The 24,237-nt window shown below is 46.6% G+C and overlaps 1 protein-coding gene across 1 annotated transcript in view; it reads right to left on the bottom strand.

Annotated features, from left to right (window-relative positions):
* The window catches only part of Dtd1 (D-aminoacyl-tRNA deacylase 1), a 174,558-nt gene that overhangs the window by 133,803 nt on the left and 16,518 nt on the right, over positions 1-24,237 (bottom strand). The window contains exon 4 of the mRNA XM_052726200.1: positions 8,884-8,990. Coding sequence (XP_052582160.1) covers positions 8,884-8,990 — 107 coding nt within the window. The remainder of the gene's footprint in view (positions 1-8,883; positions 8,991-24,237) is intronic.

Raw genomic sequence — 24,237 nt, 5'->3', positions numbered from 1 at the left:
AGCTCCATCAGATGGGTGTTCTGACTTTGTGCCCAGCCTATGCCCCAGGGCATACAAAAATACACCCTTGATTCCAAACGCATGATCTTGTCATAGATGCACAATGGACTACCTCCAGTACCCTGGCCATGAGGAATGGGGTCTTTCTTGTAATGAACCATGGAAGGTAAGACTTCACAGTCTGTCCTGATGTTCAGACCACAGTATGAAAGAATTCTGGCATGAATCATTGAAGAAAAAAAAAACTTTTTTGTGGGAGATTATACGCCTCCACATTACACTTAGAATCTCATTCACTCACCCACCTGCTATTGCAACCTTTCAGTGTTCTCCTTGACACCTTGTCTACGTATCCCATCTTCCTAAATCCACAGCATCACCCATCCATGGACATGTGCAAGCTCTTATTGTTCTAGTAACTCTCCAGCCCACTAATGCCACAATCAAAACTGCTTGCGCCACCTGGTCCTAGATGCCTTGTTCCATCAGACCAAGTCAGAGCCTCATTTCCTACTGCCTCCATGGTACCTACTGCTCCAGTTACACTGGCCTGGAGTCTGGATTTGCTCATGCACATTCTTCCTCCAGCTTTGCATGTAGCTTGCTCCTCTGAGCTCAGTGTCCCTCCTCAGCACTGGTGCTTTTGAGATAGCAACATTTTCTATATCTAATTCCATTTTATTTCTTAATGTTGTCACAATTTTAATTTTACTCATTTTGTATGTTTCTCCACTAGTACATGAGTCCCTTTAGAACATGCTTGAGGTTCAGTGTTAAACCTACATGTAGGACCAGCACAGAGTACGTATCTTATAAGCAGCTGTTGAAGGGCTATATAAGTAGATGGTTAAGTGACTGATATATGAGTAGACAGCTTGTTGGACACATGGGTATATATATATATAAGTGAATAAGTCAACAAGTAAACTAAAAAGTGAATGCATGTGGACTTCTACCCAAGTGCATTTCCGCTAGGGAACACAGTCCGCACCACACAGAGGAGATTCAAAGCAAGGAACGTGCATCTGGAGGAACCGAGGTAAACAGCATGAATGAAACACTATCTGCAATGGATTCTAAAAGACGGGGAATATTGAGGCCAGCAAGATGGCTCAGTCCATAGGGAAAAGCACAAGCCTGATGACCTGAGTTGGATCCCCACAGACTAAGTAAAACGCAGATATAGTGGCATGCATCTGTAATGCCAGTACTTCCACAATAAGATGGGAGGCCGAGAGGGAAATGGTCCAGAAGCTTGGAGGCCGCTTGCCTGGAACACTCAGCACAAGGACAATCAGAGGCAACAGACACTCTATCTCAAAACATGGTGGGAGGAGAGAACCAACTCCCAAAAGCTGTCCTCTGACCTCCTCCACACATGCACTGTGGCATGCTCACACACACACACACACACTAATAATAAAAAGTGAATATGTCAATATGAGACAGAATTCACTTCACATGGATGAATAGAAATACGCTGGTGGGAAAAAAATCATAATGCTTGTTTAACAACCAGCAAATAACTGCAGGAACCTGGTTTACAATTGGCTGAGGAAAGCTTTTACCATGAACTTCATAGGTAACAATACCTATAAAACAGGAACATTTAACAACGCCTAGTATGAGTTTAAATGTAAATGATCACCAACTGCCCAGGGGAACATCAGCATTCATGGCTTTCAAGAAATTGCAATTTCCATGCAAAGACTAAGATGTGGATCATCCAGGGGTTTTATTCTAGTCCCATTAATAAGTCAACAGAAGAGTAAGGCAATCAATACCCAGTACCTCCATCCAAAAAAGAGAGAACTATGCATCACTTTTTGAGAAACGACCCCCGCCATGTGGCCATTGAGCAATGCCCATGTTGAGTTCATTGCTTTCAAGGAGCAAGTGGCTGCACTAGCACACGCCTGTGTCACTCAGGGGAGTGGCCACTCCTCAGTCACTAATGTAGGAGGTTGTTGTGCTCTACTGGATTTCCCCGAACACATCTGTAGTCGGGCAAGAGGCACCATACGCAGGGGGCATTTTCATCACTGCATGGATGGGAATGGAGTTAGGAGACTCAGGGGGCACAGACAAAGGAGAACAGCTTCATGTGTGACCTCAATAATCTAGTCCAGCCAGCCATCTTGTTCCACAGCAGCTGCACAAACATGGGTTGCAGAGTATTTTTAGACACAATGCAGCAGGGGGGGAGGGAAGGGTAGCCTGGAGGAGACCAACACCTGAACCAGATGGAAACGGCACTGTCAGATTCCCTGTGGTCCAGCTGCTCTTAAATGTCTGTGTGCTTGTGGAAAACATGATTAGAAACAGAAATCTATTCGTCTTCTGTACCCTACACCCACACATGCCCAGAGCTCTAGTTCAGAAAATGTGGGTAGGCCTGGAACTCTGCATTTTAGCAAGTACCCCAGGTACCTGTATGGCCTGAGTCCTGAGCCCACCCCTCGAAGAATGCTCTCAGCAGCCTGTTGATGACTCTGATGGAGAGAGACACAGCAGCCCCCAGAGACACCACAGCAGCCCCCAGTCCATGAGCATTTTCCAGGCCATTGGAAAATGTGACAGAAGTCCTTGAAACTCCTCTCTCTCTCTCTCTCTCTCTCTCTCTCTCTCTCTCTCTCTCTCTCTCTCTCTCACACACACACACACACACACACACACACACACACACACACACACACACACACACGAGGCTGAGCTCAGAACAGTTTGTGAACCTCCAAAAGCCCACTTTAGCCAATAGTCTCTTAAAGATTGGCTAAATTTAAAATAGCAAATGCCTTTTCAGTCATTAAACTGACCCCAAAATGTATTGTTTTGGCAAAAACCTTTGTGCAATTCAGTGTTTTATGTATTGAGCACATCTTTAAAGCAACTATAGCAAACACTGCATTCCTATCCCTTCCAGACCATTCCTGTTCCCATGCTGAGGTGCTTTAACACAGTGAGTGTTCTACAAAACACCACTGAACGGCAGAACAGCTCTTACAATTACCTAGGACTCCTGATAAATCACTTACAAAGTTAAGGATTCATTACTAAAATCTTGAGTCTCTGTGATGCATTTATTGCTATGTTCAAAACATGAGCCCAGGGAAAAACAGAATTGACAAATCCTTAGAAACAAAAAGGATGCTGTACTCTTGGACAGATCAAGTCAGCAGATGAGGGTTCATTGTTCACCTACCACAACTGAAACCAGAGGACAAAATAACTAAAACGCTGCCCCAAGTCCACATGCAGGAACAAATGAAGTGCTTTAACTTTCAGGCACCAACCCATTAGTGTCCTGAGAGATAGTTTAAAGCAAAATAGATGCTCTGTCTTAGTGCAATTAGAAACGGTGCAGTGAAGCCATCCAAATTCCAATCACTAGGAACAAACTCTTCAATTTCTGCAATTGTATTAACATGCGCTATAGATTCAAGATGGTAGGAGGAAAGTCAATTGATCCAACCATAAATCAGCGGACTCTCAAGCAGATGGCACAGTCACATGAGTCCTGGAAAGACTTAAGACTACAGTGGAGTGACTCGGGACAACTGTCCACATGGGGTTAAAAGACTGAAACTCACTAAACAGAGTAAGAGAATCGTCACGGGGTCCTGGAAGGCTGAGGTACTGTCCCACACCATCCAAGCCCACGAGGGAGAGTAGGGAGCAGCCTAAGTGCATCTGAGGTTTTAAGGGTAGCCCTAAGGCCACGCCCCAGGGGCTGGTACTTCAAGGTCATACATAGATAGAACAGGTATCCACTACAGGCACCCATGTGACTCTTCCTTCTAGACAGAACTTCTCACTGGATAGGTCCCTCAACTGCAGCTCCACAGAAGGACAGGCTGTCTAGACACCTGCACAAGGCTGTCTGGCAGAAGCCATACTGTCCTAGTCTGTCTGTATCACCTGAATCCCATAGCACTGATTAAAGGCTGCTCCCATAACCAGAAGGATAAGCAAATGAGCCAAAAGGACTTTTCTAAAAAGTTCATTCCCTGTTCTACCCTACAAATTCTCCAGATCCTCCTGACAGGCTCCAAGGTCCACACTCCAAGGTCCCGGTACAGGGTTAGACCTTGGCTGAGAAGCATACAGAGGAAGTTGTAAGCAAAGCAACAGAGGCACTCAAAGAAGCATTACTGGACCTTTGCAAATGCCACACAAAGGAAGAATGGATGCTCTTCTTCCAGCGTCTTCTCACCACCACGACATATCATGGGACCCATCCTGCAGCCTATAAAACAGACACGCATGCTGCTGGTGTGACTGTAGGGATGACACAGACACTCCAGTGGTCAGTCTCAGAAACAAGCAGAGTTCTGCTGGCTACCTCTACCAGCTCAATCTCCACCCACTCACCGCCCATTAGTGAAACCCTGGGATTTCTGAAAACAACAATCTACCCTCGCTTCGAGTGCAAGTTTGAAAACAACTGAGAATCCCTTCTCTCTTCATTGTGAACCTCAGCTGAGGCCTCCTGCTCCCTGAGAGGCTGGCCCAGCTCAGTAGCAGCAGCAATGGTAGTAGCCTTCTTAGAACTCAAGACAATTCGTAGGGGAGGAGCTTGTGAGGCCCCCACCCCTCATTAAGGGAAAACGGGGGAGCAATGACTCTGAGAAAGGAGTATCATTTCTGGTCATAGTAAGTTGTCCATGCTCCAGTAAATAACGCCTCACTCATGCCTATGCAAGTAGCCATAATGAAATTCAGTGTAACACATACACACACACACACACACACACACACACACACACACACACGCACACGCACACACACATGCGCGCGCGCGCGCGCACACACACACACACACACACACACACACGCACATGCACACAGGTGAGAAGCTTGTTGGGAAGAGGAAGGGTTTCTCAGGACAGGGAAAGGGATAAGATAAGGTAATGGGGTAAAAATAACCAAAACTCATTATATGAATTATAAAATTGTCAATAAATTTTTAAAGAAACCTTTATATCTGAACTATGTGTTCAATGCAATAAATATTTCTATGAATTAAAAAGAAAGACCTCAGGACATTCACAGACAGCACAGACCAACAGCCTACACACTCAAATGACACATCCCTGACACACTTCCTGCAAGCCCGCGTGGCATTAAACAAGACACAACGCACACATCTTAGGAGCGGTGACGAAGGTGGATAAGCAGAGAAGCAAGAAGACATTGACAGATGGCAACAAGTCCTCGGGGCAGTCACCAAGGCAGTGTGACAGTGCCTGGGGGCGTCACTGGACTGAAGGGTATGGAGAAGCTCCTCCTCTGAGAAACGGACCTGCTTGTCCTCTGCTTGAACTGGAGAGGGAACACGTGAGTGCAGCACGGGAAGGTGAGCACGCCAGTGCACACCAGACGGGATGGCCAGAGAGGCCAGAGAGACCCTCCAGCCTTGGGGACAGAAAAAACTAGGATTAACTACCCCATGCTTTAGGAAGGCCTGAGCTGTATGGCTGTGACATTCCCTGTGGTGTCCAATGCTAACTGGATCTCTTTCATGGTCTCTGACCTTCCTGGTTTATGTTACTCTAAATCCATGTCCAAGAGCAAGGATCAGGTGGCAGACAGCATGTCTGCCCCTCCTCACAGTACCCAGCACACCATCATACACCTAAAAGTACACACACGCACAGGCACTCCCAAGCTTGCACACAAACACACCTTATTCATCTGCACAGCTGGCTTACAGAGCTGATATTTCTTAAGAACTGGCCAAAAGAATCATTTTTCTGTAACACAGAAACTTGCCAAATGAATGCTTTTTCCATAATGCAATTGTAGAAATTTGGAATATAATGGGGAAATAAAACACTTAGAATTAAAAGCTTGCTTGACAGAAACACATGTTTTTCTATCAGTAAAACAAATTTGGCTGTGCTCTTCCTGCCCACACAGAAGCAAGCCAAAACACTGTCTGCGGTGGGAGGAAGCCCCTCTAGCTGAAGGGGAAAATCCAAGGGAGGCCACAGGCAGAGAAAAGCACCATGGTCACCTTGGCCCTTCTGTGCCTGATGGCTGCCACCTGCTGGAGAGCCAGAGGATGGAAACCTGCATGAATTTCTAGGGTCAGGAAAAGCTACAGATGTGAAATTGGACAATACATGAATTTAAACAGAGAGGACCTTTAGGACTCAGAAAGTCTTCCTTGACCTAATAAATTAACATAATTCCCTTAGATGTTTAAAGGACACCATTTGAATCTCACTGGGGTTCTTTGCGGGGTTTATGGTATATATTATAGGTGTACAACATGCCATTTCAAAAAAACTGTTGGGAATGAGTAAAAAAGCTTCCTAACTAAAATTTTCCCCAAATACAGCTATAATAGAACAATGCATCAAAAACCACAGCATATCAGTCACATAAAACCAAAGGAACAGCTGGAAGCAGGAGGAAAGCCCAGACAGACTGCCATCCTGTAAAAAAGGTGGCTTCCAGGACAAAGCAGACCACAGTGGCGGGAATGGCTGGGAGGAAGGACAAGGAAGAGGACACGAAAGCTGTCATGAAGCAGGGCCACCAGAAGACAGTGGGGACCTTGAGCCCTCTGAGGGCAGAGTAGAAGGCGCTCGCTCTAGGTCTTCAAGCACAGTTGAAAGCCCATGGAGGACCAAGAATGTCAGTGGTACAACACGTGCCTAGCATGCATGGGACACTGGGATCAGTTCCCAGCACCAGAGGAGGGGCAGCTGCACTGGGCAGCTGTTCCAGCTTTGACCTGGAAGTACCACCCCAGTGAGGCTTCAGTAACTGCCACGACTACCTATGACCTGCCCCTGAGGCGATCTGGATGTGCTGGCTCTCTTGGTTCCTCGTGATCCTGGATGGTAGACCGAGCAGAGTTCTCCAGAGAACACTGCTAAACTGCACTTCACCTCTCCTGGATCCTATAACCAACCCCTTTACTGGCTTTAAGTTACCCCAAAATAAAACGTCCTTTTTAACTACGTGGAGTTGCCTTAATAAATCACCCAATAGAAAGCCAGTAAGAACAAGAAGATGAGTAAACATGGCCAGGGAGCTCTGCCAGGCTGCTGAGAGCATGGAAAGGGCGAGTCCAGCCCAAGCCATACTGGCTGCACCAGATGTGACCTCTACCACCACAAAAGGTCTATGTTCAAGAAGCCCCTACTCTGTTGCCACCTTGAAATTCTTTTCTTTTTCAAACATATTGTCTTATTTCTCAGAGATATCACAAAGTTTAGAATCCTTAATGAAGGAACCTCTGATTCTAAGAGAACTACCTAGGAAGAAGGGAAAAGCTGCTATTGGAGAAGCCAGGTGGTACGAAGGAAGCCATCCTAGACGTTTTTTTGTTTGTTTGTTTTCGTTTTTGCTGTTATTGTTGTTTTTAAGTTTTTATTTAGTATTAATTTTATTTGTATTTATTTATTTTAATATGCATTGGTGTTTTGCCATGGGTGTCAGGTCCCCTGAAACTGGCATTACTGGCAGTTGTGAGCTGCCATGTGGTTGCTGGGAATTGAACTCAGGTCTTCTGGACGAGCAGTCAGTGCTCTTAACCTCTGAGCCATCTCTCCAGCCCATCCTAAGATGCTTTGAATGGGGTCCTTATTTTCAGTTCACTTTGGCTCTGGCCCAAAAGGAGAGGCTGGCCTTGGTACAGGAAAGGAAGCTTTGCTGCTATACTTGGGGGGCAGGGGGGGAGCAGGACTGATGTTATCTGCTGACCTTTTTCCCTGCAAAGAAGAAAGAGAACTGTCTGTCATGACCAGAAGGAAGACAGATAGGAGGAGGGGTAAGGATTTCGAAAAGGATGGAGAAATCTGGTAGACTCCACCTTAACCAGGTGGCAAGGTTAACATCATCATGGTGAGACATCACCTTAACCAGGTGGCAAGATTAGCATCACCATGGTGAGACATCACCTTAACCAGGTGGCAAGGTTAGCATCACCATGGTGAGACAACACTCTAACCAGGTGGCAAGGTTAGCATCACCATGGTGAGACAACACTCTAACCAGGTGGCAAGGTTAGCATCACCATGGTGAGACACCACTCTAACCAGGTGGCAAGGTTAGCATCACCATGGTGAGACACCACTCTAACCAGGTGGCAAGATTAGCATCACCATGGTGAGACACCACCTTAACCAGATGGCAAGGTTAACATCACCATGGTGAGACACCACTCTAGCCAGGTGGCAAGGTTAACATCACCATGGTGAGACACCACCTTAACCAGATGGCAAGGTTAACATCACCATGGTGAGACAAACCAGTGTCATATACCTCCTCAATAGGCACTAAGAAGAGAAGAAGATCATTTTTGAACAAGCTGTGATTCCTGCCATACCACAATGCCTTGCTATAACCCCAAAAACAAAATAGAGAAATGATCTATAAAACATACAGCACATATGGAAAGTGTCAAGGTCATGAAGCACACGGAAAGACCAAGGAACTGTCACAGATTAGACAAGACAAAGGAGAAATGACAACTGTAATTAAAGATTTATAAAGACTCTTGAGTGGCTCATCTACCCACACCTTGGACAAAACCCAATCCAGGTAACTACTCTGACTGGGTACGGCCAGGGCTGCTCCTCTGCTGCCACCTAGTGGCAATCGGGTGCCATACCTAGTCCAAGAGCAACCTAAAAGGAAGAACCAGACCCTTCTAAAAACACTCTCTCTTCATGTTCAAGCCTGCCACATGCTCAGGAGTGATAGTGTAAACACACATTCTTGAGAAGAGTGAAATTAAAATAAGTTTGAGGCTGCATCCATGAGGTGTTTCCTCCACTTCAAGATGAGGATTACTGCAGAGACCAAGTCAAGGCAAGGCACATTACTTACACCCATGAGACAGATGCCATCTCCAGACTTCAGGCTTACCTGTTTTGGGTCGGAGTTAGCAGCTCCAGGAGCAGGGGACTCCAGTTCTATAGTCACTGGTCCATCGTTCTGAATGTGCACCTGCATGTAGGCACCAAACTTGCCATCTGAAAGAACAATTCAAACAAATTCAAGAGTTGGAGACCCCAGGTTTATCTGTCCAAAGACCACATGTACAACAATGTAAAAAAAAAAAAAAAAACCTGGGCAGTGGGACCTGCCAGTCAACACAAGGCAAAATGGCCAGCCCATGGCCAGCCCATGGAGGGTATGGGAGGGAGAGGCAGGTAAACAGCACCGATGTTACAGCCTGCCCTGGAGAACTGGCAAGAAAGACCTGGTAACACCAAGAAAGACACACAGCATGAACAGGTGTACCTGGCAGGAAGGCAAACTGGCACAGCCACTGAGGGAGGCCATTTTAGCCCCCTATCTGGTAAAGGCTCTTCTCATCCATCCCCACTCTCTGGCCCACTGGGCTTGAGGCAGCCTTGTGACTCCTTTCTGCAGGCGCCATGGCTTCCACCACCACATCACAGTTTTCCCCCTGGTTCTTCCCACCCAGTCTGCTTCCTCCTGATCTCGAGAGGAAAAACAGACAAACCAACACTGGTGTTCTTCAGTGCAGACAGTCACACTGGAGACAGTAGTCAAAGCACCCAATCAGTCCGCCATCTTTATAGGCAAGATAATCTGGTTCCTGATGGGGAGCCAAATGTGCCCAAATAGTAGTGACTTTCTGTGACCTCCTATGATTAAAGTGGCCATTCAAATCAACAGAGCCTTTGTTTTATCTATGTCACACTAGCTAAAAAGACATCAGCTGGGAAGGAAATCATGTGTTTAATTGCATGCTAAAATTATGGCTACAATTAGTAGCAAATTTCACCATCTACACTCCTCCGGGAAGCTGCAGGCAGACTCAGGAGGAAGGAAATGACTTACAACCTTGAATTTCTGTTGCCAGGATATACGGCACATGCTTCACCATGGTTCTCATTCCAAGTGGTGAGAAATTATTTTTCTTTTCCTGTTTTTCTTCAGTTGGGAACAGAACTATTATCTGAATTTCCATTTGTACACACACTAAATCCTAAGACAGGTTTTAAGAGGTCTTAAAATGGTAACATTTTTTCCAGTCCAGATCAAAGGGTAAAGTCCCCAAGAAAAATTACACTGGCCAGGGAAAACAAATACACTTTTAAAAATAAGACAAGAACATATCTACAAAATTACATCTGGTTTCATGTGGTGATATAATCGAGTTGTTCTTAAATATAAGTCTCAGGGTTCCACCCAGAGCTACAGGACAAGCACATGTCCAACATGTTTATGCCACATGTTTCAAGCACGAAAACACGCAGCTGGGGTCCAGCATCGACAAACTGGCCTCCAACAGCAGCTGGTCAAGGCCCCTCCCAAGCAGGCTGGAAGTTGAGCACTTGACATCAGGATTCACTATTTACCTGTGCAGCTGGTTAGTATCCATGCCCCTCTGACTCTCACCACACACCAAGAAGGCCCACACTGCTCATCTGTGACCCAACAGGACAGTCATCATGAATGCAATGAGAGTACAAGAAGCCTTGGTCACTAGTACTAACATGCCTATCACTGGCCATGACAGTATGCGGTCAGTCTGGAGAACAGCCCAGTCAATCTACCAGGAAAACAACAATGAATGTCATTGAAGAAAAATGGAGTGAACCAAGGGCATGTGCTGCTGCTTCTTGGCCTGGTTAAATGAACGCTCTACTGTCCAGAGCATGACCATGACCCACGGGGAATTGGCCCACTCTTAAGACTGTTAGGGGACATGATACTAGATAAGAGCTTTGGACTAGCCTGAACCAAGCCCATCTCCTATAGAAAGTTCCCTGCCACCCAGGAAGTGCTCTCACCAGCCAGACTTCTTTTCTGTTCCACTTTGGATCTGTTCAGAGCCCAGTTGGGGAAGGAGGAGTCACTACTGGAAACCCCAACACTAGGTGCACAGGTTTGAGACATGACAACATCAAGCAGAACGGCATGGGGAAAAAGAGCGCATTCAAAAATCAGGCCATGGAAAGTTAAGCTGCAGAGCTTGATCTGCATCCCGGGACTGTGTGGGCAGAGCTCATGGGAATGGTACTGGCAGGCTGCTGGCATCTGGAGCAGCTCTATCCTCATGAGCAGAGCCTGCTTCCATGGAGACAGCAGTGCTTCTCAGGATCCCTGCCTCCTCAGAGGACATGGCAACAGCCGTGCACCACACTGGGACAATGATTACAACACAGGCAACCTAAGGCAGTGGCGAGGGCTCTAGGAACCTTCAGCAGAAACCAGTCTCCAGGAAAGACACCTCCTCAGGCCTGTCAGCACATGGGGACAGTATGGGTAACAGAGCTTCTCAGAGCCCGCCTGAGTATAGAACTCCATCCTATAATGGAGGCCATGGAGGGATCAAGAGGGGCAAACCCTAGACCCTTGCAGATTCTTCCAGGCCCAAGCTCCCCTTCTGAAAGTGTTCTGCTTGGCTGTGCTACCTCTGTGCATTGAGGTGTCCCAAGCCCAGGATTTCATGGCAAGAGGTACTAGAGAAGGGGATACACCTGTGGTCCAAGATAAAAAATGCCAAGTTATAGGATGGAGCCACCCTCAACCATAAACCACAAATCCAAAAGTTTGTTTCTGAAGGAAATAACCATTTGGCTGGTAAACACCTAGGGCAAAAATTCAGCTCAGCTGTGCAGTTATGATACTGAGCTTAGGTGCTGGAATCATGGATTCATAACGTCAAGGAAGCTCATCTTGTCTAATAGAGGGAAAACCTGCTGACCACCCAATTCGAGATTCCTTAAGATGAGTCTGCTAAGGGAGGCAGTGACACCTGACCCCTGGCCCTATAGTGTCACAGTGATGAGTTAAAGTCATAGAACATGATTCTGGGAAAGAGTTACATCATAGATCATTAGAACGGGCATTTGCCTGGGAGCAGGCTGGGTCCAACTCCTAAGAACAGAGGGGTGGGGGAGGCACCAAGGAAGGAGGGAAGTGGAGATTCTAGGCAATGTCTCTGACTACTGGCCTTTGCTCAGACATCTTTGTGTTCTTCTGCAGTCCCTAACAACATTCTGTTTAGAAAGCCTCACAGAAAGTATAAGGCCACCTCACCTGCTAAAGGAGATACACAGGAGCCTATGTGGGAATGCTGCAGTGTTCAAGGCCCTGAAGGACCTATGAGGACACCTTTGTAACACAAGTATGCAAATATGTTGGACATGGCTGCTGAATGAACCCACATCAGACCGGCCATGGACACCCCTCCTCTGACAGAAACTGGGTAAGAAACCGGGGAAGCTCTTCTGAGCTCAGACTTCTATTTTTTTGAACTTGAATGTGATACAGAATTTAATCTTGGTCTGTCATTTCTCCCCAGGTCTACGAGAAAGGTAGAGGGGAACATTCAACTTGGACGCACGTCCACACTGCTGACACTGAAGGTGGTTGGCTCATAGATCTTATTCAGAGGTGTGCTCTAGTCAAACAGTCCTTTAACCTCCCAGCAGAACCTCTGCCAGGCTGGGCAGAGCTGGGCAGAGCTGGGCAGAGCTGGGCAGAGCTGGTCAAGATGGCTGGCTGCAGCACAGGAAACCACCTAGAGGTAAGTCTTTCCCCTGGGGAGCATGTGGCCTCGGAGCGGCTTCACATCAAGACCAGGTTAGAACTTTAGGGACAAAGGACACACGGCAGGAATAACCTCAGAGGCTCAAAGGTGGACCAAGAGGACTGGAGCTGTGTCCATCTCCCAAACAGGGAGGCCCCATGGCCAGAGGGCATCTCTGCTCAGAACCACCCTCCATCTGTTCCTGTCCCCCCAGGAAGAGAACATCAGTTCTCAAGAAGGCATAATGCCTTCTCCCCCATTCCCCACCCCTCACATGAACACAGACACACACACACAGAGAGAGACACCCTGACACACACACACACACACACACACACACACACACACACACACACACAGAGTTATCCTTGTAATTACTGTTAAGAAGTAAGCATAATCATTCAAAGCTTTCCCAACCTAAACTTCTACAGGGAAATGCTAACTGTTGGGAGTATTGCCTGAAGGAGACTCAGCTGGAGGCAGGAGGGAGAAGCTGTCACAATAGTTAAGATGGTAGACTCTGACATCTTGGATTGGAGTAGCTCCAGCAAGAAATAGCATCATGTTTCATGCACATGTCAACAGAGAGCCTTGGACAATTTGCTAAGGGATCAGATGTGGTAAAAAGGAGCCATGCAAAATTCTGACATTTTCAGACCACGAATTTATTATTTAGCAAAACTAAAAAACTAAACGAAATAAGGAACCAATCGACAACAAATAGACCACACAACAAAAAAAGTGAAGAAGACATGAGAAGCCTGAAGATTAAAGTAAAACAATGGAATAAAAGAAGTACCAGGTCAACTAAGAGGTACTTTTCAGAAAAGAAAAATAATAAAAACACTAAAAATAATCTGAAAAAATGTTCAACCACATTCTGCACATTAAAACTACAATGAGCGCCGGGCGGTGGTGGCGCACGCCTTTAATCCCAGCACTCGGGAGGCAGAGGCAGGCAGATCTCTGTGAGTTCGAGGCCAGCCTGGTCTACAGAGTGAGCTCTAGGACAGTCTCCAAAACTACACAGAGAAACCCCATCTTGAAACTCCCCCCCAAAAAAAGTGAGATTATCAAACAGGTGGAAAAGATTTTAGAAATTAAAATACACTCTGTTGACAGAGCTATGAAGAAAGGAAGGAGGTCACCAGCACCCTTCTGACACATCCGTCAATCTCATCCTGGGTATACGCCCTCCACAGAAAGTGGTGTATATACAAAAGTATTTTTTTGCATCACTTTGGGGGTTGTATTGTTTTAGTGTGTGTCGGGGGGGGGGGGGGGTACGAACATGAGCGAATGGCATGGAGATGAGAGGACAACTCCCAGGAGTCAGTCCTCTCCTTCCATGTGGGTTCTGAAGATCAGACTCAAGTCACCAGGACTACGGGGAGGGAGCACTTGAACCCACGGAGCCGGCTCACTGGCCCCACTACTGTTGTTAAGAGACAAAAACTACTCTGGGCACGACACATGACCCCGCAGCAGCAGTGGCTAGCTACACAAGGTCTGTACAAGATCAAGCCAGTTCCAAGTTCCAGCAAGGAAGAAGAGGATCCTAAGATCCCACCCTAGTTGAAGAGCTTCTGGCAGCTGCTGGCTGCTGGGGAAGGGAGAATCACTTTTCTCTAGGAGGGTGGCCACTGGAAGGCTTCACGTGCCCCAGTGGATGACCCCAGGCACATGAGCAGGATTCAGGGAGCTAAAAAATAAATCAAACTAAGTAATTATAAAACGGGGTCATAAAATTGGGAGGAAGATGTGACTGGTCTGGTCCCAGGAGGAATTGTTATGAGATTGAGAGTAGATATGATCAAGACATGTGGCATACATGCGTTCATTCATGCATGTGTGACATTGTCAAAGAATACAGATGAAAAAGACCCAAATTTTTAAAAATCCAATAATCCAACAACAGAAGCACCAGTAAGCCACAGTATGCTCTGCTGTAAGCATTGCCTGGCTGACAACAAAAAGATGTGAGGACATCGGGCTAAACTGGTGTGGGAGACCGCCTAGGGCACATGAGAACGGGACATAAAAATGGCTGACTGCATGCTACCTTTTACGCTAAAAACCAAACACTCACATTTGTTTGCATCTGCATAGACAATAGATAAACAGAAAAAGTAACAAAATTAATTATGTGTAGAAAGCTAGAGGAGCAAGGTTGGGCAGGGATAAGGGGGGTAAACTTTCCATTGTGGGACTGTGCATGTTTGAACCTCAGCATCAAACTACCTATTCAAATACTAATCAGAAGACCAAAGAGGACTCAGATGTCCCAATTTCAAATTTTACTACAAATCAAAATGGTGATTCTGGCATAAGGACAGAAGAATGAAATGAAACTAGGAGTCTAGAAATAAACCCCCAAAACCAAAACAAACAAGAACCTACATAGGTGTTTCAAGTAAAACTGTTCTTTTCGCAGTGGATGGAGATCACTACAGACAGCAACAACTGGTCAAAATGCAGAGAATCAGTGACTGTGGAGGGGGGACCCACTCCCAACGGACACAGCTATAATGCAGCCCTACACCAAAGGCTCAGGAAACTCACCGAAGGGAAGAGCAGGAAAGACTGTAAGAACCAGAGGACCAGGGCACCTGCTGTGAGATAGTGTCATCTAAACACGGCAAGGAAGCCACACCCAGGAAATCTCAACAACATGGCTGCCTAAGCAAGACTTGCTTAATGCCAACACAAGCTGACATGCCAATGAGGGCAGGGGAAATTACACAAGGTCCCAGCCCCAGATAAAGAGCTACAGGCAATCAACTGGCAACAGAGAGGAAGAGAATCTTTAGAGACAGTCCCCCCCCCCCCCCCGCCGCCACCGATAGGCTACCCCATCTCAAGTGGTCAGCCTTAAGCACACACAGACAAACAACACTAAACGGACTCCTAGGTTGTGTGTGTGCTCGCAGACATAGAAGCAGAAATAAAGGATTGGTGTTTAACTCAGAGGATGGTGAAGGGCTAAACAACAGGAAGAACCCACACACCAACCGGGTGGATCCCTCAGGACACAGTAAAGAATGATAAAAAGGCACATGTACATTCACTTCTTCAGTAAAGCGTGGGTGTGAAGAACATAAAAAAATCAACAAATTCATCAATAGTTCTGTATTTCCAGACTCTGGATCAATAAGGTTTTGAATCCTTCTTATGACTCCTGCTGAGTGAGTGAGTCTTGTTTCCTCATCCCAAGTCTGTGGAGTACTTGAACTCTACAGTGATGAGCAGTTTCTTCCCACCTACGCCTCTTTCGTCTTTTAAAATACTGTCCCGTACAGGGGTTAACTGCATGACTCACTGTGTCACACTGCAGCTCTCATGACAAGACTTTCCCTTTCTTCCTTCTCCCCCCCTTTTTAATCTTAAATTTTATTTTCTTTTATTTTGGTGGAGAGGGTGCAGAGGCAGAGAGCAGATTCGAGGGAATGAGAGATGGATGCGATCAGAATGCATGACGTGAAAGACACAAAGAATAAATAAAAAAGAAAGTTAAAAGAAATAAAATACCGTCCTTATTTCTTTAAACTGAACTACCATTATAGACTGTGAAGAAAGAGCTGGGCCTGCAATTCATGATCAGAAGCGCAGAGGGAGCTAAGGATATGAGATTAAAAATAAACAAATAAAAGATGGAGGAAAAGGAGAGCAGAAAGGAAGAGGAGGCGTGTGTTTGTCAGGTATCTGCTACTATAACAAAACACCTGAGACGTTCACCTCACAAGGAGAGACTGCTTTAGCCATGGTCTGAGGTTTCCAGCCATGGTCTCCAATTCCTAGCACTAGGAGCCTGTGGCAGGACAAAGCACCATGACAGGGAGCACAGAACAGAACAAAGCTGCTTATCTCAAGGAAACAGGAAGAAAGGGGTAAGGGGTTCAGAGATTGGTAGAACTTCCTGTTTTTCCAGAGGACCTGTGTTTGGTTTCCAGCACCTACATCCAGCAGCTCGTAATCACCTGTAACCCCAGCTTCAGGCACTCAAACACCTCTCCTGGACTCCAAGGGCACTCACACATATATATCATACACACACACACACACACACACACACACACACACACAAATGAAGTAAAATAAAACATTCTTTAAGGGGGGGCTTATGTTCCAGTATCCCCTTCAAAGGCATGCCCCTCAGTGACCTCACTTCCTTCCACTGGGCCTCACCTCCTAAAGTTTCCACTACCTCCCATGAGAGTCACAGCTAGAAAACAAATCTTTAATATCATTAATAAATGGGCCTTTGGGAGACATTCAAGTTCCAAACTTCCAAAGGAAAAAAAATGCATGAGACAGCAATCACCCACATGAGCCTGTCCTCATCCCCTCACACCAGATAAGACCATGACAACAGGGGCACCGGATTGAAGGCCACCACAGACACCTACTGTAGGTAAGAAAAGGAACTGGTAAGATTAAGTTGTTCTTCACTACGCAAAATCAGTAAAGGAAATCATCGAAAGATAGGCATTAAGGACGAAAGTGGAAGCAGTTCCCCCTTTGGGAAGAAGGCTGAAGTATAGTCACGAAATGATGTGAGCTAAGTCTAAAACCAGAGACATGCAGGAATAAAAAAGAAAGCAATTACTGAGGAGGGAAGGGAAAGAGTTGAGTGACAGAAAACACGAACCAATTTAGAAAAAAAGAAAAGGCAGTCACACACTGGTACCAAACTTCCTCCCAGGGGCATGTGCCCATCCCACAGTCAGCCACCCTTGCCACTTATGAACAGTAAAGACCAGACCCACGCTGTAATTTCCTAAATTTATATTCAGAATAATGACTTTGCCTCCCAGTCCTTGCCAAAGCCAGCATCTGCTGAAAGTTCACTCATGCTGCTAAAATGATTTAAGTAGTGAGAAGGGTAGGAAATTAGACAAATCCATAGGCATTAACTACTAACCACAAAGCAAGAACAAGATGTGGTCTCCTGGCTCCCAGCACCTTCTCCTTGCATTATGAAGCTGCAGGAGGCTTAGACATAATGGATGTTCCATGCAGGGTGCAGAGCTGGCCAATCATTAGCTGCCACCTTCCTTTAGTGCCTGTCCACATTGCTCTAGCTCTTTGCCCATGACAGATAAGACCCTACAGCAAGTGCATAGGGAGCTCTTCACACTATAGTAACTTCTGATTTCCTTGTGAGATCTTCTTAGGTCCTGCCACACATGACTCAGCACTGGAATTAGAAGCTTAGAAGGGTAGGCCCTTTCTTTTCAACCACTTCAGGCTGTTATAACATTTATTTCTCCATAATTATAAAACAACGTCTACTTAGCACTCAACTTAGAGTGTTCCATGCCCCCTGCCAAACATGCTTCCAACATTCATCCCAAGCTGGAGACCCCTGGGTGGCAGCAGAAGCCACCACTGACTTCATTCCAGGGGTCACTCAGTCAATCTGGAGCAGTAGTTCTCAACCTTTCTAATGCTACAACCCTTTAATACAGTTTCTCCCCAATCATGAAATTCTTTTCGTTGCTACTTCATAACTGTAGCTCATTCTAAAACAGAGGGGTAAGCTTGTCAAATTGGTGCACTAGGATTTTTTCCTCTAAGCAGTCATCTGCAGAAGAGCCAGACAGTGAGAAAGCACCAGGGTCATGAGCTGTGAAATGGAAGAGATGGCCCTAAACAGTTTGACATTACTTCCTGCAGCACCGGGCTCGCTTCCCTCTCTATCTCCCTCCCCAGTGAGCTGGGAGACTGCTGGGACCAATTGTATGTGGCAGAAGTGAAGCTGCCCCCACTTTCCAGACCTGATATTTCCATTTCCTGTCTTGGGACACCTGTTCTCAGAATCCTTGCTCCAGAGAAAGCCAGCACCACATAAGGAATTCAAGTACACTGAGATCAGCCGCTTCTGAGAAGCTCTGGCAATGCAGGGAGCCCAGGGGGATGAGGTGAGGCAGGCATGACTCCAAAGAGGGAGTAGATAACTGTAACAAGGCCACCTTAGCAGGAAGGCAAGCAGACAGCAGGGAGGGAAGAGAAAAGTGTGCATACCTAAGGAAGCTCACTGGAACACGCCAGAAACCTCTCAACGGGTCACACAAACACACACTCTAAGAGCATAGTTTGCATCTTCCCTTACCCTCTGGTCTCAGCTTAAATGTCTTGGCTGCTAACAAATATAGAGGCCAAGTTGTCATATTTCCAACCATGTTTTCAGCACTGTGGTCTTCTCAACATCTCTGTCCACAACTCTCTGAAGCTCTCGGAGCCTTCGGGCCAGTCACACATGGGCCAGTGTGGCATGCCTGCAACTTTCCTAGAGACTTGGCCACGTGCTCTGTGGTTCCTCCAGCAAAGGTACACCCCCATTCCTCCTGCTCTGATGCTCATCCTAATCCCTACCTCAGCTCCAATGCAAAGAGGAGTGCATTTGTGCATGCTGCACTGAGGCTATCACCTGCTCCGGGGTCCACCAAGGAGTACAGCCAGGCTCTCTGTGTTCTGAGGCCATGTTGGTCTTTTGAGGGTCAAGCTGCCCCTCAGAACCATAAAGATCTGGATTGCCTGTGCTGCCACCTGGGGCCATAGTGTCATCTGGACCCAAACTGTGGCCAAAGGCCATGTCTGGGTCCGTGGCCCTACCGTAGCCACGGTCTGATTGATAGCCATGACTCCTCTTACTATCAAAGGACAAGAGGATGCCTTGCTACCTGGGGAAATGTTGGCATTTGGGGACTGCGCTGCCACTGGGGCCATGCTCATCTGGGTGACCTGTGATGCCAGTAGTGCCACAATGACATCCAGGCCCAGGCTGCTGACAAGGACCATGTCTGGGTTCGTGGTCCTTTCACAGCTGGAGTCTATGTTGATGTCCATGGCCCGTGTTGCTACCAAAGGCCACATGGGATCTGGGCCACCACCTCTGGCCACATTGGTGTCCAAGGTCTGTGCCACTACTGGGCCCATACAGACCTGAGTGACCATGGCGTTGTACGGGCCTGAGCTGATACCAAGGGCCATGTCTGGGTCTGTGGCCCTGCTGCAGTCGTAGTCTATGTTGAAGTCCGTGGCTCCTGTTACCACCAAAGGCAGTAAGGATAGGGCTGTACAGAGTTGGCCCCACCCTTCACTGGCTGCAGCACTAGGGAGAACTGGCCCTGCCCCTCACCAACTACAGCACTTGGGAGAGTGAGCCCTTCACCTCACCTGGGCAACACAACAGAGCTATCTTCATTGGCCGGGTAGGGGTGAAGCAGCCCTGAAAGGGGGAGAGTGAGAGAACTAGCCCCACGGTCTGTCACGTGATGGCGGGGTTAAGGGAGAGATAACACCCCTCCACTCCTCGACACCTACAGCATGCGGCAAAGGCTGGTCCATGGGTCACGAGAGTGGGAGAGCTGACCCCGCCCCTCACCGGCTGCAGCACTCAGGAGGTGTAGCACTAGGTGAGTCCTACACCTCGCCTAGGCAGTGCACTAGAGCTGACTCTGTTGGGAATGCAGGTGAGCTGCCCTGAGGATATGACATCAGGATAGCTGACCCCCCCACACACATACACACTCCATAAGCTCTATACAGCAATCTGGAGAGCAGGCCCTGCACCTTGCAAAACAGTGAGCTGGCCCTAGTGATGTGCGTGCAGGTGAGCCAGACCTGAGAGGATGTGAGAGCGGAAGAACTTGCCCTGCCCCTTGCTGCCTGGTGCATTGGATGAGCTAGCTGAGGCAGTGCTGGAGAGCTCACCTCTAGATGACTAGAGAAAGCTGGCAGGGTGACCAACCCAGCTACCACCCAGACCCAGAACCAGGGCTATGAGTTAACCCACCCAACATCCACCTCATCTATGAACTGCAGGAGCATATGAAGGGGCCAGACCTACAGATCCAAAACTGCAGGATCTCCATGGCACAGGACAACAACAGGATATCCAAGAGGAGCCTCAGAAAGAGCCCATTATCAATAGTACAGCAGAAGCCAGAGGCCTCGAGCCAGACCAATGACTCATAGCAATGAACACTTAGAAGTAAAGATGTATGAACTAAAAGGTACAATGTGTGACTCACTGGGCAACACTACAACTTCCATGCTGATAATTTTTTGTTTGCTTGTTTGGCTGGTTGGTTTTGGGTTGTTCTTTTAAATTTTGTTTTGTTTTGGAGGAGAGATTGCAAGGGCAGAGAGTGGATACAAGGGGACAAGGAGATGAGTGGGATCAGGAAGCATAATGTGAAATCCACAAAGAATCAATAAAAAGTTTTTTAAAAAAGAACAAAAACAAGAACACAGCCAGGCCTCCTTGCACCTACGCCTGCTCAAGGCATGAGCACCAGTCATTATAGGAGGCTCCCATGACAATGGTTTCTGATGTGAGAATTTCTTTGTACCTAATGATAAAAAAGAAAGACTACAGAAGCCAGATGTGGTGACACCCACCTAAGACCCCAGAACTTGGGAAAGGGAGGCTGAGACAATAAGATCACAAGTTCAAGGCCAGCCTGAGCTACACAGCAAAACCATGTCTATAAATAAATAGATACTAAAGAGTGCATTTACACACAGGCTACATGAAAGCAGAGGTCAGCTGCTTAGGCAAGGAGGGCAGTACAAGAACAAAATGGCCACCTGCAGAGGAAAGAAGAAAGCTCTCAGCTCTGACAGAAGCTTCTACTGTATTTTATGAAAAAGACAAGGAAGCGACTCCTGCTGCCAGCGCAATCACAAGTCCTCAGCTGTTTTTGTTTTTTGGTTTTTCAAGACAGCATTTCTCCGTGTAGCCATGGCTGTCCTGGAACTTGCTCTGTAGACCCGGCTGGCCTCAAACTCACAGAGATTCACCTGCTTCTGCCTCCCGAGTGCTGGGATTAAAAGTGTACACCACCACCACCTGGCTCAGCAGTTTGCTGCTTCTCCCATTTTCCCCACAAGCACTGGGAGTTCCAGCAGCTCTGCAGAGCATGAGGCTTTCAGAACACATGCCGTGGTGAGGACTAGCTCCACGCACTCAAGTGTCTGTCTTCCACACAGGCAGTAAGCTGCTTTAGACAAGGACAGTCTCCTTCCTGCTGTGCTCTGTACCCAGCCCAGGCCAGGCCTGCTGGACAGCATCTCACTGATAGAGAAATCACAACAGCTACCTTAGTGGAAACAGTACAATGCCTTGCAGTAGGAAGAAGACCTAAAAACCTGGGTAAACAAAATCTCTCAGTTAAAAGACAAACCAGGCTTATTGCTCTCTTACAAAACCTTCATGGGGTTCAAACCCTTCGCTGAATTCCCTGAGCACAGCACAGAGGGCAGAAAAGTCCCCATAGACCTGATGAAGGCAGAAGGATAGGAGAGAAGGCCAGAGAGGCCAGGTGTGCGTTTCACAGTGAACTGAACACATCAGTGACATCAGCCTCTAGGGATGGATGCTCACTTGATCTCAGGCTCTGTCATTCACTGAGTAGCCTCCCATGGGTTACCTGATGTACCTCAGCATCTTCATCTGTAAAATGAAGGTAATGTCTTGCCTACCTAATAGGGTTGTGTTAATCCCAAAGATGACAGAAGGACCACCACTCAAATCATTGTGGTCAAATTAATTAAAGTAAGCAATTAATTAAAGCAAGCTTTTTTATTCGCAACCATAGGCTGCCTTCCCCTAAGGTGGGGCTCGAGGAGTCAACTTTGGATGTGAGGAAGACAAAGTTTTTATAGCTCAGGGGTAGGGGGTTTCCAAATGGCAGATTTGGCAGGCAAATAAGGTTACAGTAGAAGAACATCATAACAAGTTAGTCATAATGACCTCCTGAAACAAAGCCATGGTTGCAAGGTGAGCATAACAAGGTAGACATAACAACCCTTTTGAAGCAAAGATAGGATTGCAAGATGGTTATAAACAACTTTCTGAAACAAAGAGATGATTGTCATTCCTGGAACAAGCAGCACAGAACCATGTGTAGTTAAGAGGCAGGGCAGAGCCCAATCCTTGGGAAACAGGTTTAATCATAAACAGGAATGAACCAAGTTTGTCTTTACTGTAAGATGACTTTCAAGCCTAAGATGGAGACAGACTGGTTCTTCATTTGTTGTGAAAATACAAGTGGATAATCAATGGGAAGTGCTAACTCTGCACAGAGCCTAGAAGATCCAAACCCCTAATAAGACATGCTATGGATTGACAATAATAAAGTGGGGGTAATATAACTAGCTTGCCCGTGGGTGCTCCCATTCTATGTAGATCCAGGGAAAGAGCTCAAGGTTACATCAACATCACAAACAATGGGAAGTGAGACAATAGACTTCACTGCCTAGCACATGAACCACTCACTGCTGGTCTGAGTGGGAAGAAAATGTATGTAATCTAACTGTCAAGAAAATGAATGCAATCCAATGGACACTTGTTGGGAATGTGAAGGAACAAATTATAAATGTAAAATAAATGCTCAACCATGAAAGAAGAAGGAAGTGGGGAAAAAATGTTAAAACTAGTTAAACTACTTTCCATTTTAAAGTTGCGGAAGTGGCCCTGAAAAATGCTAAAATGAAGAAAATATATTCAGCAGTTCGTTTGCATTCACACATCTCTTCAGCTCAAAGGCTTCCCATGAAGCTGGAAGCCAGATTTTCACAAAGTCTCAAAGGCGGAGAGCATGGAGAACATACTACACTCTTTCCACTGCGGCTGGAGAAGAACTAAGGCCAGAAGACAGAGAAGCTCTGTTGACAAAACCAGAGGCCTTCGGAAAGTCCAAAAGTTACAGAGATTTTGGCTACAACTCTGCACTTTTTGATTAAAAATTCAGGTCATGTTTCATAAAAGTAATTAGACAAATCATATCCCGTGAGTTTAAATTCTGACCCATTATAAAATGACATTGTTTACAGCATACTACTGCAGGCCCTTCATATAATGTCCTGGATAAAAATCCACACCACTCCAAAACCGAAAGCATCTAATAATCTAGGAAGCACTCCTCTCTAAGGACTAGATGAAAGCTGTTCTGCATTCAGTCAAGCATTTCATAAGCAGTGCCGATGCCCCCCATTGAAAGTGCCCCTGAAATACATCAGAGAGTTCTCGGAAATGGGATGACTCCATGAACATCCAGCAGCAAGGACGACAACGCTGACAGTTCCCAATCCCTGGCTCTGCAAAGAAGTAATCCCTCAGGGACCTGACTTAATCGCTCACTCAATAAAGAAGCATGCTTAGCAAAGCTAGGTCAGAGGACCCAAGAGATGTATGCACGGGCTGTCTTATGAATGGGGTTCTAAACGAGGCCATTTCCAGAAGAGGCAGAACTATTCTCCTCTATCAGAACCCAAGAAAAGGCTGGGATTTGATTTAAAGCACAAAAATGCTGTATTATGTTTCTTCATGACAAATAGACACATTTTTCAAGGAAGAGAATTAAAAGAAACACACCCACATACATACATACAATAATAAAGAGAGGGTGAAACAGTTAGAAGAAAATGGCCAACTTCTTCCTCACCCTCCCCATCTGAGACAAAAGCCTGGCAGCTTAAAACAAAGGCCTCCTGCTGATGAACTGTCTCAATGAGTTCAAGGCTTGCTCAGGACCGGTTGAAGGGACACCAGCCCACTCGAACATGTGGCTCTGGCAGGTCTTGCCCTTCTCCCCATTCCCTCTGTCTTGCTAAAAAACTATCCCTAAAGCTAGCCACCAAGGTCTATTCCCTTATTTGGCCACTTCCTCCTCCTGAGGCTGACTACCAAAATCCAGCAA

This window comes from Peromyscus californicus, unplaced genomic scaffold, assembly GCF_007827085.1.
Source record: "Peromyscus californicus insignis strain IS unplaced genomic scaffold, ASM782708v3 Scaffold_7__1_contigs__length_154581171, whole genome shotgun sequence".
NCBI lineage: Eukaryota > Metazoa > Chordata > Mammalia > Rodentia > Cricetidae > Peromyscus > Peromyscus californicus.
The sequence above is the reverse complement of the archived record's forward strand: the minus strand, read 5'-3'. Positions and strand labels throughout refer to the sequence as shown.